Below are 14265 nucleotides of genomic sequence, written 5' to 3' on the forward strand. Positions count from 1 at the left end.
AAGAGTGAATGAGGAATGAGGTCAAATACCACCGTAATGCCACAGCCGTCAGTAGGGCTCCATTCTCTGTTGGGCTGATTCTCTGCTATTTCCTCTACATGAAGAGCAGAACAGTGGGAAGCTCCAAGCTGAGAACATTTTACAGATGACTTACAGTGTCTGTGAATGAGGTCCAGATCAGATGGGCAAGGTAAAGCATTACTTTAATATGTTGCCAGCACTCACAGTCTACCTGCCAATATTATGTGGTAATAACAAAACAAATTCATGATGCAACGGAAAGGAAGGCTACCCATCATTCTTTAAAGTGTGCCACATAGCTTCTGAATTGTAGTAATTAATATCTCTAACGAGATGACTTCATTAATAGGAATTTCCATTAGCATTAATAGATGCTAATAGGTGCAATGGATATAATTCTCCATGCAAAGTTTCTGATTTGATAGTAGGGATAGATGAAGTCTCAAAGACATTATGTAATGGAAGTACGTTTTGGGCTCCTGAATTTCTGTCCTGGAAGCCTTACACAGAAATCTGGATGAATACCATGTGTCCCACATATGTAGTGAAACCCAGACCTTTGAACTGTATAAGTACATTTATCAATGCACACAGTCAGATCAGAGGGGCTCACGCATGTCTGGAAATGTGAGACAAATCTGCTTGAAGGGATAACACCAAGACTGCAAGGGTAGACGGGGTGGGAGGCTGGGAATCAGGTTTTTTTAGGTGTCCCAGTTTAATTTGAGGGTAATGATTAACAGTCAACCTATTTACTCTTCCAGGGCAGAGCTGCCAGTTGATTGCAGGACCTTTTACAAATATTGATAGCATGCTTAGAGACAGCCATCTCTGCAAGTAATTTATAGCTCAGCTATAAATTTAAACTGCCTTACAAAGACATACAATGTAAATTCTGTTCTTTGTGTTACTGCATTACTTCTTCATTCAAAACCTTTCCTTGTTAACAATACAAGAGAAAATAAGGCAAAAGAAACAGGCCAGATGAGAATGCTGAATAATGGAACTTGGTTCCAAAGACCAACGTTCCACCTATGCGAACAAATTTCTGGACAATGGACCTGGACAGGTCTATACAATTTGGAGACTACAGATCTAATCATAGAATCATCAAGGTTGGAAAAGACCTCTAAGATCGTCCTGTCCAATTGTTCACCTACCAGCAACATTTCCCACTAAACCATGTCCCTCAATACAACATCTAAATATTTCTTCAACACCTCCAGGATCAGTGACTCCATCACCTCCCAGTGCAGCCCATTCCAGTGCCTGACCTCTTCCTCAGAGAAGTATTTCCTAGGCTTAGATGTCTGCTGGCACAGGGCTAATCTTGAAGCCTACGGATCTCAAAATACACCTTTGCAACCTCAGGCAACTGCAGTCTCACAGACCCGAAGCAAGAGTCTGGTCAACAGATGTAATATAGAAGGTTTTGATGTGTGCATACCTTGTTTATGTATTACTGCAACACAACAAAAGTCTTGTTTACACTGCTTTAAGTTCAGGGTCATAAGAATGGATTAAACTCTGAAATTTCACAGAATGGATGTTTTTCATCTGAAAATATAGCAGATATATATTACGTACTTACACAGCCCTTGATACAGAGGATTACAATCTCCTAATTTATCACATCTCAGGAAACATATAATTCTTTCAGTAATTTAAATACACATACATAAATTACATAAATACCTTAATATTAAGATACAAATACATATTTAAGTTCATTCAATACTACAATAAAGGAAGGATCAGAACACCAAGACCTCCAGCCATGCTGCCGCAGCTCTCCAAGATCTCAGGCCCACTTTGCTAGGAATGCACAGATAAAGCAAGCAGAAGTAATACAGTTGGGTGATTAATCCAAGCACAAATTAAATTGTGTGTAATTTATATACAATAAAGTAAAAATAGACTGCACTTCGCATGATTTACTCTTGGCTTTTATTTGGTGTTTTTGATGTGTTTGGCAACTGTGGTACCAATACACACATCTAATTATTTCTAAGGTAAGACTGATGAAAAGAGTACAGGTCCAAGTAGGAATTTAAAATGCAGGCATTTAAGTACAGCTTATTACAGTGTTAACAAAATGGTCTAGTTACAAATAAGGATTAGAAACACTTTTAATATGAACATTTAGATGAACAAATCTCTAGGAAAAGTTCCCAGTTTTCCCCTGCTTTATTTAATACATTTCATACATGAAATTTGTGTATTGTGAAAAGTTTCAGACTGTCAGCACTAGGAAATTAAATCATTTTTAAACATAAAAACCAGGAGAAGTCTGAACTGAGGTCTGTTCTTGGACTGTAAAGTCCTGCAAAGGTTATAGAACACAGAAGAAAATGAAGTTATCTGTGCCAAAGGCTCAAACTCCATTTGGTGAAACTCCATTTGATTTGAAAATTAGATTCAGAGAGCAAAATGATTGTAAAGGATGATTAAACTTGGTATATATAAATCACTGACAGAAATGAAAAGGAGACAGATGCATGCAACATCCTACAAATGTTGTCAAAACAGTATTTATGATGATTCTGTGATCTGACACAAACTACTCAGTGTCAGCTGAAGTCTTGACATTCAGCCCAATGGACTTTGCTCCCAACTGTTAGGTTTCTCCAAGTGCCACAACTACAAGAGATGCAAGGTGGATATTCCAGCACATTGCCATCTTTCACAGGACTACAGGACACACATAACCTGAGAACAGTGGAGCACAGCTGTGCCTGTACTGGGGGAGATACCCAGCCGCTATGAACATGAATTGGCTCTGTTCCTGTGCAACACTTTTTTCACTGCCTGGCATAACTAATTTAATACTTCTGAAACAAATTCAAGGACCTGAAGCTGTTCAGGACACTGAGAATATACAAACTGTCAGAACCTGAAGACATTTCTGAGGTCCTTCCAGGGCTGCTCACCACAGACCAATATTCATCCCTTTTTTAAGGCAACAACAGGCAGCACAGGCATTACCTTTTGGAGTACCAGTGACTTGAACTGTAGTGGAGAGAGAAGCTGCTGAGGACATGGAAAGATTGCTAACACAGAACTCAAACCTAGGAAGCAAGGAGGCTTCCTACAAGATGCATGACTGGTTCACGGCTCCAGGAAAAAACTAACCAAATCAGACTGTTCTGCATCAGCATGCACTGCTGTCACTTCAATGATCTACTTATTCTTGTGACCTAGTACACAAAGCCAAATTAACTCGACTTTTTAAATTAAGTTTGGACTTAGAAGCTACCTATCCATAAGCTTAAAGGCAACCCTGGGCTTAAGTCTCATATGTCTTAACAAATGCCTTCTTCCTGACGTTCCAGCTGACATCAGCAAGTGGTCTATATAGTAATAATCATCGTCATCATCTTGTTTTTCATTTTCATACTTTATCACTTGAAAATGCACACTTCATGTCACAACACACACCCTGGCACAATGCATATTCTGGCACAAGGCCCCTGTGTGAATGAGCCTGTTTTTAAGTGGAGGCTGTCCCACTGTGCTGTGCCTGAGCCACAGCCCACATGTGTCACAGCTGTGCAAGGCCACGGCCCTACTGATCCTGGCCTGGACCACAGGCTGACATCACTGTGTGGCTCCTGCTGGCCATGTCAGCCTCAGCCTGCCTGGCCATCACTGGGCCATAACTAATCCCAGCAGGCATCACGGGTGCTGGATGGGACCAGCCCTGGTGGCAAGGCCTCCCCCTGATGGCCCCATGGGGATACCCATGGATTCTGCAACCCTGGCTTCCAAGGAGCATCGCCTGGACAGTGTGAGGAAGGCAGACACACAGATGCCCAACCAGACAGGCTCCTCCATAGGCAGCACACCTTTTTGTGGTCTTCCTGGGCCCAACTCTGCCACCGTGCTGTAAAAAACTCCTGCCCAACAACACAAATAAGTGCACAGCTCTGGAGGAAGGGATCAACCTGTCACAACACTGAAATAAGTTTCCTATGACCAGAGACCAGAGATCTGGCAGCAATGCCACCTGAACCCTGCTCTTTCAACATGAAACAAGTTATCAGGCACTGGGTTAAATAGAACAGATCTATAATGCTAAAAGTGCAACAGAAAATGGCAGCTGTCCATCCACCGCAGCCTGCAATCCACCTGCCCCTCCTCAGCTCATGTAAAGTCATCTTCTTCTTCAAGCCTCTCTGCAATATATTATTATCATTCAAAAACAGCCATAAGGAAAAATTCTTGCAATATTTTGATAAGCAACTTCACCGTTTGTATTTGATTATGGCAAGCAATCCCTTAAACAAGAGGAGTCCCAAAGTGGGATTACTTATCACAGTAATTGTTTACCAAACTGAGAAAACATTTTTAAATTGCGGTGTTTCCTGCCACTTTTGCTTCTATTTACACTGCTAGCATTTTCTCCCTTCAGGGCTTCAAGGACCTGTTTTCATAAGTGTTTACAAACCACTAACCATGCCAGTGGCACATTATCAGGAGTAAATAATAATAGCATCTCCTTCACAAACAAGACACAATAGGGCGATCATGCTCTGGAGCATCAAGGGCGGAGTATATCTTATGAAAGAATTTCTTTATTAATGCTTTGTTCAGGGAGGGAGCGCCAATGAAACCACAGTACTCGTGAGTGCTGGTGCCCTGGTATCCTGCTCTTCCCCACCCATGCTGATTATGGGTACTTTGGGGTGGATTCTAAAAACTATTTCTAATTTTTAAGGAGTTGGGGCCCTATCTAAATCTTTCGCCAAGTAAGTTATTCTGATTCTCTAAGCAGATACCTCTGTGAACATGCCAAAATTACCCTTGGGTTAAATAATGAAGTGTCAGACCTGAGTAAACGTAAGCAAGACAGAATAATTTGCTTGCAGAATAACTGAAGCACCAGGAGAGGGGGCTGTGTATGGCTGCACCTTTGCAATAAATGCTTCTGAGGTTAGGAGTATGGAAAAAAAAAGGAAAAGTACATTTCCTACACAGGGTTTTATTGCCATCTTCTATCATCAGACCCGTGAGAGAAAATGTCAGCCAAGAGAATACGATGAAGAATTAGTTGCAGCAAAGGACGGATGCTGTAAATGATGTGCTGTAAGGCAATGAGAACAGTTGTGCTCTTGTAAAAATAACTGCATCCAAATAATTTGTTGTAGAGCTCATCTAGAACAAAGTAAGGAGGGGATTCATCTTTCCCCCAAGAATTATATGCTTTCAATGGGTCACCAAGAGAGGAGCAGTGAGTAATGCTGAATGTTTCTCACAATTAATTTCTTTTGCTTTCATCTTTAAATGGGAGGATAAAATGAAAACGAACCTCTCCTTTGCTACGTATGCAAATTAAAAATCACATAAGCCACCCTGGAAATAAGCAAAACAAATTAAAGCAATAGGATTGAGAGCTCTTCTCTACCAAACGCTCAATTTCCTTTTCCTCTTTTTTTTTGCTTTCTCAATTTTAATTCACTGACAGGCTGATGCCTGAAATATGCTCTGGAGCATATTTCATTCCTTCTAGAAACAAAACAACACAACATACACACAAAACCACTTCTCACATAACACAGGCATAGTTTTTTTCTTAAAACATGATCAGGAAGCTTCTAACCAGGGAGGCAGGTTCAATTCCCTGCTCAGTTGCCTGTTATTTTCAATGTCTCATTTGAAAGTGAAGATAATAGCATTTCTCTTTTTCTCAGATTAATAAAGTGACAGAAAGCTACCATATGTAGTCCTGGTAGAGTGCATTACATGATACAAAAGAATCTCCTAAAAGTTAGCAATTAAACAACACAGAGCACTTCAGCCTGCTTAAATCCATTCTCTGTTAGCCCACATCCCATGTGCGGTAACTCCCAGCTACTCATTTTTTTTTTCAAGTAAACCAGCTGCCTCTCCACCCTGCCACAGCCCCCTACCTGCTCCCTCTTTTAAGCATTTAGCTCCATATCTCCTTGCTCCTCTTGTCCAGCTGTTGCTCTCCTGCCTCTCTGTGCTGTTTCAGTGGTAGAGGGGCATTTCCATGCCGAACTTGAGCACCTGCTCAGGCAGCCAGAGGGACCAGCAGCCCCATGGCTAGCTAGGAGGACACCTGCTCAGGCACTGCCTGCCTTCCACAAGCTGCAGAGGGAGGAGCTCCCCAGAGATTAAAGGCAGCAGCTCCACCTCTGTACTCCATAGTTTGATGCCCTACTGCAACAGAGTCTTCCTGAGTGGACCACCTGCCAGTCCCTTGCCAAGCTGCCAGTGAGTGCTGTCCTGAAGGGACTGGAAGCAGCCTCCATGGTTACCCTGCCATTGGCTTCTTGGAGAAAGGACAGAAAAGAGAAGCACCTACAGGTTTGTTAAGCCTTTTGGTACCTGGGGCTCCACATGTAAATTTCAGATGTCAAATCTTTTCAACTTCTGTCCCCAGCAGCTGGAAAACAAAGCTTGGAACGTTGTCTGGGTGTACCCTGAAACCTTGAAACCAGAAGTCAGAAGAGATCTGGACTGCTTTTATGTTAGAATTTTCAAGCCTATTCCACTCTGTCTGAAAAGCTGATCCGTGGTATCATTACCTGCATCTACTGCAAACATTGGTGTGTCCTTATGGAAACTGAACTGCCAGGCACCCAATTGAACATAATGCCATCCCATAAAGAAGCTGGATGCCTCCCTGTCTCCTCGTAGGCATCCGGCTGTGATTGGAGTTTTTAGGAGAAGGAACCTGCTTCCACAGGCATCTACAAGTTCATCAGTTTCACTAGCTACTTTGACTGAAACAGTCTTTTGTGACAGAGTTAGTTTTCTGTTTTTAATATCGTAATTAGATCGCATATTCATTTTTTTTCCTCCAACACTAATGCTTATGATACATGAATTTTCCTCCAAAGGAGTATTGTGAATAAAACTGGATTTGATGAACAAGAATACTGAAGCTGGGTGTTACCCAAGCCCAAAACTAATAGTTTTTGTTTGCTTGTTTTGAATTATGTAGTAAGTATTTTATATTAAGTTTCTGTATTAATTTCAGAGTGCATGGCAGTGTGTGTACAGTCATATGAGTTACACCAAAGCTGGTTGCGGCAGCCTCTCTGTGCCTGTTTCATGGGAGAAGCTCGGCTACACGTTTGCAGTACTCAAAGGTATTATTTTTCACAATGGCCACGGGAGGGCACTAGAAAGAAGAAAACAGGCGAAAAAAAAGGCAGTCATGGGAATCCACGGCACAGAACACAGCAGGAGCCCTGCTAGACATCAAGAGCAAGAACAAATGGAGGTCCGACAGGGTCACAGTCCATTTGTGAATAAAAGGGAGAGTAAAACTGACAGGTCCACACACAGGCCACAAAGGTGAGTAGTTCAGTTTAGAAGGGATCTTCCAAGTCATCTCATCCAACTGCCTAAGGCTGACCGAAAGCTAAAGCATATTGTTGAGGGCACTACCCAAATGCCTCTTGAACACTGACAGCAGTGGGGTATCAACCACTTTTCCAGGAAGCCCGTCCCCGTGTCCGACCAACCCTCATGGTACAGGAATGCTTCCTAATGCCCAGTCTTACCCTCCCTAGTGCTGTTTTGTGCTGTTCCCATCACGCCATCAGCTCCCGGCACTTCCCTCTGCTTCCCCTCCTTGGGGAATATAGAAGGGGAGCTGGGGAGGGCTGTATGAAGTCACATATAAAGCAGCCGCCTGTACACATTTTATTTCATGCTGCACAGCAATACATTCGTATTTGTGTGACAATCAGCTCCTCTAATTGTCACTTGCTGGACAAGGTGAGCCAGCCTGCATCCATCTTTTGAACGCAGAACTTATTACTTGCAGCAAAAGCAGTTGATAAAAAGACAAAAGCCTGCTCCTGCCGTTTTTTTTTTTTCCTTTTAAATCCAGAGTGAGTTTTATTTGGGAATGGATTTCAGTGTTTCATTGATCTTTCAAGAGATTTGCAGACAGCTATATGCTCACTTGTCTGACACCAACCAGCACGCATAAGAGCAGTATAGTCTTAGGAATTTGATTTGTGGTCCATGAGGAAACTCTTCATTCCTTCTATCTGTCTGAGAGAGATTAATCTACACAGCAATATGTTACACTGTAAGCAGAGGGGGGCACTGAGCAGACTTGAGCTCACTGGTTGTTGTTAACTTGCTCCCTGGTTCTCTCCAGCTCCTGGATGCTCTTTCAAAAAGCATGCCCAAGAGCACAGTGGAGCACACCTCTCCTTGGTGCCTCCATGCAGGGAAGTCATACTGATGAAACCTCTCTTCCCATTGCATATCACCTCCCATACATCCCACTGGATTCATGGCACGAATCAAACCTTGAGGATTACACTTCAGAAGCACCACAGGAGCGAGCTGAAGCAGTGCCCAGACAGTATTTTAAAATCTTAGAACTGAAAAAATGTGTACAAAGTTAATTATCAGAATGGCAATAAGAATTAATTGGAGAGAAAGGGGCAAGCACATGAGCTCAATTTGCTAAATGTGATCTTATTTGGAGTTTCAGAAGCTCACTGTGGCCATATAAGAACAGCAGGACTAGGCCCTCCAGGGCCATCACTGTTATTACTTAGATTATAGTAGCAGCACCACAAAGACGGCTTGTGATGGGACTCGCCTGGCCTGAAGGGCTTAATGGCTATGTGAGACCAGGTAGACAAGTGGAGTGAGGAAGAAAGTACTTTTATTAGGATAAAGCGATTAACAGCTTGCCCAAGGACACTTAGAAAGCCTCTGACAGAACCAGGACTTTAACCTAGATTTCAGTTTGGCGCCTTCGCCTATCTTTCCCAATGTCTCTTCAACAGTGATTTAAAGTAGGCTCCATCTCAGTACAGCATCACCAAAAATGTCTTCTTACTTTTTGTCAACAGCATCCTGGTTTCAGCTAGGATAGAGTCAATTTTCTTCCTGGTGTGGTGCTCTGTTTTGGATTTAGGATGAGAGTAATTCTAACACATTGCTAACACAGCCATGTTTTAGTTGTTACTGAGCAGTGCTCACACTGAATCAGACTCTTCTGCTTCTCCCCCTTCTGAGAAGGGTTGGGGTTGCCTAGGAGCTGGGGGGGGACAGAAACAGGGCACCAGACCCAAACTGAACAAAGGGATACCCCATATCATACAGCATCACACTGAGCAGTGACAGTGGAAGTGTAGGGCAGCTGCTGCTCAGGGACTGGCTGAGCATCATCAGTCAGTGGGTGGGGAGCAATTGTGTTGTGCATCACTTGTGGTTTTCAAAATTCTTTTTTTTCCCTGTTTTCCCTTTCTTATTAAACTGTTCTTATCTCAGGCCATGAATTCTTGCACATTTTCCTAGTTTTGATTCTCTGCATCCTGCTGTGGGGCAGCCAGCAGAAGGCTGTGCAGGGCTGAGCCGTGACACCCAGCCAGCAGCCGATGGAAGCACAAGCACAGAGCTGGCAGCAGATGGAAGCCCTGAATTCCAGAGCCAGCTATTGCTTCTTGAGCCTTCGAACAGCTAAAAACAGGCAGCAGAGAACCCAACTGGACAGAAACATTACCCCTTAATGTTCCTTCTGTAGCTCACGTGAGTGTGCTATTAGTGAGAAGTGCCTGCAGGTGCTGTAGTGTCCCTGTTCACTGCAGGGGAGTTGGGCTAGTCAGCCTTTCCAGGGCCCTTCCAACTCTGACCATTCCACGACTCTAAGGTGACAGGACGGCGCCTTTCACTTGCACACCGTCTGCGAGGTACCGGGAGCTTCACACGGAACAAGAAATAATGACCTCTAAAGCTAAGTGATAAACCTATCTTTTATTTGTTCCTTGACCCTTGCTTTCACTGCCAACAGAGAGCGTCGGTGATGGCACGCGGCTGTTGTACACGGCTCGTCCAAGGACGCGCGCACCTGAATGCGCCTTCCGTCCCGCAGGGCCCCGCGGCGCCGTCCCGCCGCCACGCACCGCGTTCCCCCACCAGAGAGAATAGCGACGACACCAAAGCCACGGCCCGCCGCCCCGCTGCCTCCCAGCCGCGCCTGCCACAACACGCGGGGCCCCGAGGCTGCCTGCGCCCGGGACGGGGCGCCGCGCTGCCCGCCGGGGCCGCGCCGCCCGCAACCTGCTCGCAGTACCTCACTCTGTCCTTCTCCGCCCGCCGCAGCTCCGAGTCCCTCTGCAGCACCTGAAAAATCGTCCTGGCTTCCTCATCGCTTAAAAAACTGAGGTCCGGCCGCTGGGGAGCCGCGCTCATGGTTTGGCTTATTTCCCTGCGGGCGACCGGAGGGCGGCGGGCTGCGCGGAGCCCCTCGCAGTGCGGCGCGACTCCCGCATGGCCGAGCCCGGCGAGACGGCTGCCGCCCCGCACCCGCGCCGCAGCCCTCTGCCGAACCGCCCCGCCGCGCCCTCCGCACCTCCGTCCCTCCCTCCCTCCCCGCCAGGCGAGGCGGGGAGGAGGCGGCTCCGCAGCCGGAGCTGCTGCTCGGCGCCCGCGGGCGGGACGGAGAGGAGGTGCGCGCGGGATTTCTCCACTCGCTCGGGCCGGAGCCGGTGGTTTGTGTTAGCGGTGCTGGAAGTTTTCAGGAAGAAATAGCCAAGGAGTTCTTAACGCCTCTGTGATGAGCGTATCTATAATCATGGGATCACTGAGATTGGAAAAGACTATTAAGATCATCCATCCAACCATCAGCCCATCCCCACCATGCCCACTAACCACATCCACACGTTTTTTGAGCACCTCCAGGGACAGTGACTGCACCACCTCGCTGGGCAGCCTGTGCCCTGCCTCACCACTCTTCCTGAGAAGTTTTTCCTGATATCTAACCTGAATCTTCCCAGGCACAACTCGAGGCCATTGCCCCTTGCCCTATCACTGTTAACCTGGAGAAGTAACTTTATTCTGGCAGCTGCAGCTCTGCTCTGGTGTGAGCAGAGCAGAGATGTACCCCGAGCATGTTCCTGCCCGCCATCCGTGGCAGCTTGGTTGTGGTGGTGTCAGCCTGGCAGGCAGTTGGACTCCCATATAGTGACTCTCACACCTTTCTCCCAGCTGCAGTTGCACAGCACTGATTCCTTCCCTTCAATCTGCTCTCCAAGAGGCGTACCCAGCATCACTCATGACTCAGCTCTGCCTAGTGGGTCCAGAGCAGCTAGAGCTGCTCTTCTCTGACATGGGCCACTGATGGGCACTCCTCACAGAGCCATCCCTGCAGTCCCCCTCCAAAACCTTGCCCCACAGATCCAAAACAATAGTACTAAAATGACCATTGAAATATGTTAGATGTCATCATAGATGTGATCACGGGTACAAGGAGAAGCAGACATGCTGCTATGGAAAACAGGCAGTGGGAACATCAACACAGCATGATGCATGCAGCTGCCTTCCCACCCCATACTGTGGGCTGACATGGGGCTGCACTTCCCCACTGGGAAGTCATGCTGAGCAGGTGAAAATAAGGTCCTCAGCACAACAGGGATAGCATGTTCTAGAAGGTTCCTTGTTTTAGGGTGTCTCCTGGCATCACTTGTCAGCCCAAAGAGGAATTTTTCAGTTCCTGGTGACAAAACAACAAAAATAAGGCTATCAGACAATGGATGGAAATGTAATGGAAGCTGTGGAGAGTTACGCTGTTCAGAAGATGCAGAGAGAAAATATCTCCCACAGAGAAAAGACCCAGTGGATTTCTATTAGGGTATGGGATATGCTTCTTGGTAAGGTCCAAACCTGTTATTTCAGCAGATGCAAGAGCTGTAGTCATCACTGGTGCATCAACAGCTTGCAGACCTCTCTTCTCTTAGGGTAAACATCCTGCCCTCCCTGTTCTGTTGTGCTGAGTACAGAGTGACTGTTTCATTACTCACTAGCCATCGTACCAGCCATCTTGGCCTTTCTTTTCCGCTTTCAAAGGGAAGGTAGCTACACAGAAGGAATGCCAAGCCACAGCCTTTTTCTTTTGTGCCTTCTTAGTGGCTGTGTTCCATCAGAAGAGGCCAAGTGCACAGAGTGTCCCCCAGGACTCTCCCAGGCATAGGGTTGGGCAGCACTCTCCCTTTCCACCTGGCACCTGCAGGGAATGGGAAGCAGCTGCTCATGGTGCCTCACAGCTTCTCCCAGAGCTGAGAATAACCACAATAACAGTCTTTCCTGTTGATCTGCTGCAATAAACTTGATCCGAACATTGCAGTTCAAAAGCAGCAGGGCAGATTTCAGATAATTGTCAGAAAAGATGTCTTTTGCAAGGGTGGGCATTCTCCATGGTCACAACACAGGGCATCATCAGTGTTCACTATTGCCTTACAAGTGAGCTTTTATTGGTTATATTATGGGCTTTTTTTCTTCATAAATATATACATTCAGAGTACCTAGGAAGTATATGGATGTTCTTAAGGGTTTGCTTAGAAAGTAGTCACTATAGTCCTGACAAAAAAGTGTAACATCACCCATGAATTTGTCTATTTTGTAATTGTCTTTATCCTGCATGTAAGTGAAGAATGAAATACATATTAATAAGTTTTTGTAACTCTTCTAGTAATCTAATTAACTGCCTTTTTTACCACCAAGATGTGTTAAAAGACATACAGTATTTTAAGCACAGAGAGGAACAGGACCAAGGTGTTGTTGGACATCATCTGCCTAGACTTCAGCAAAGCTGTTGACACTGTCTCCTATAGTATTCTCCTAGAGAGGCTGGCTTGGACAGGTGCACTCTTTGCTGGGTAAAGAACTGACTGGATGGCCGGGCCCATAGAGTGGTGGTGAATGCAGTTAAATCCAGCTGGTGACTGGTTAGGAGTGGTGTTCCCCAGGGTTTGGTACTGGGGCATGTCCTGTTCAGTATCTTTGTTGATGACCTGGATGAGGGCGTTGAGTGCACCTTCAGTTAAGTTTGTGGATGACACCAAGTTGCCAAAAAGTGTTGATCTGCATGGGGTTAGCAAGGCCCCACGGAGGGATAGCTGGGTTAAGACCAGTGGGATGAAATTCAACAAGACCAAGTGCTGGATCCTGCACTTGGGGCACAACAACCTCAGAGAATGCTACAGGCTTGGGGCAGAGTGGCTGGAAGACTGTGTAGAAGAAACGAAGCTGGGGGGATTGGTTGACGTTTGGCTAAACGTGAGCCAGCAGTGTGTCCATGAAGGTCAGTGGCATTCTGGCTTGCATCATCAATAGTATTGCCAGCAGGAGCAGGAAAGTGACCATCCCTCTGTCCTCAGCACTGGTGAGGCCACAGCTTGAGTACTGTGTTCAGTTTTGGACCCCTCACTACAAGAAAAATGCAGAGGCCCTGAAGTGTGTTCAAAGAAGGGTCTGAGAAGGCTCTGGAGCACAAGGCTTATGGGAAGCGGCTGAGGGAACTGGAATTGTTCAGTGTGGTGGAGGCTCAGGGGTGACCTTATCACTCTCTACAACTGCCTAAAGGGAAGTTGTGATGAGTTGGGAGTCGGCATCCTCTCCCATGTAACTAGCAATAGGATGAGAGGGAATGGCCTCAAGTTGCACCAGGGGAGATTCAGGTTGAATGTTAGGAAAAACTTTCTCTGAAAGGGTGATCAGGTACTGGAATAGGCTGCCCAGGGAGGTGGTGGTGTCACTGTCCCTGGAGGTGTTCAAGAAACATTTAGATGTTGTACTGAGGGCATTGTTTAGTGGGAAATTTGGTGATAGGTGGACAATTGGACTGGATGATCCTGGAAGTCTTTTCCAACCTTGGTGATTCTATGATTTTATGGTACTATGTTCATTTCATATAAAAGGAAGTGATGGGATTATTTAGAAGAATGCAGAGCAGGTTTCTGGAAAAGTGCTGCCACACAGCATGGTGGTTAGCAACCTGGAATAGAAGGGTCAAGGTAGAATAGGAGAGGCTGCAGATATCAGACATTTATTAGTAATGTTAATTGCTAGTGCCACTAAAGGGGGTGCTGACACACATACCTTAATTATAGGCCAAATTCTTCAAAAACTGGATTTTATAAATACTGTTGTACTAATGGGTGATGTTAACTCCACTTACTCTCAGTGGAGGATTTCAAAGTGTAGGACTACAGAGAGCCAGAAGGGCTGTTTCTATATGTTGATCAGTAGTTGAGAATATAGGGGAATGTGCAGCAGGGCTGATTGCATCTCATTGCAATTGGCCTCGAGCCTTGGAAGAACTGTAAGGTCTTGTCTAATCCTGTTGAACTAATAATCGTGTAAATTGTCATGCAGATTAGTGAAGGCTTGTTTAATTAACTCCTTGCATTAAGTGAAAGAGACTTCATGGCAATGTGAAGACTAAATATGAAGCGTCTGTCATTT

The 14265-nt window shown here is 45.5% G+C and overlaps 1 protein-coding gene across 1 annotated transcript in view; it reads right to left on the reverse strand.

Annotated features, from left to right (window-relative positions):
• EXPH5 (exophilin 5) overlaps window positions 1-10215 on the reverse strand; it is a gene marked incomplete at both ends in the record, with an annotated part of 31700 nt that extends 21485 nt beyond the window's left edge. The window contains one exon of the mRNA XM_079548865.1: window positions 10097-10215. Coding sequence (XP_079404991.1) covers window positions 10097-10215 — 119 coding nt within the window. The remainder of the gene's footprint in view (window positions 1-10096) is intronic.
• Window positions 10216-14265: the final 4050 nt, after the last annotated feature.

The sequence above is a fragment of the Tetrao urogallus genome, assembly GCF_951394365.1.
Source record: "Tetrao urogallus genome assembly, chromosome: 1".
Lineage (NCBI taxonomy): Eukaryota > Metazoa > Chordata > Aves > Galliformes > Phasianidae > Tetrao > Tetrao urogallus.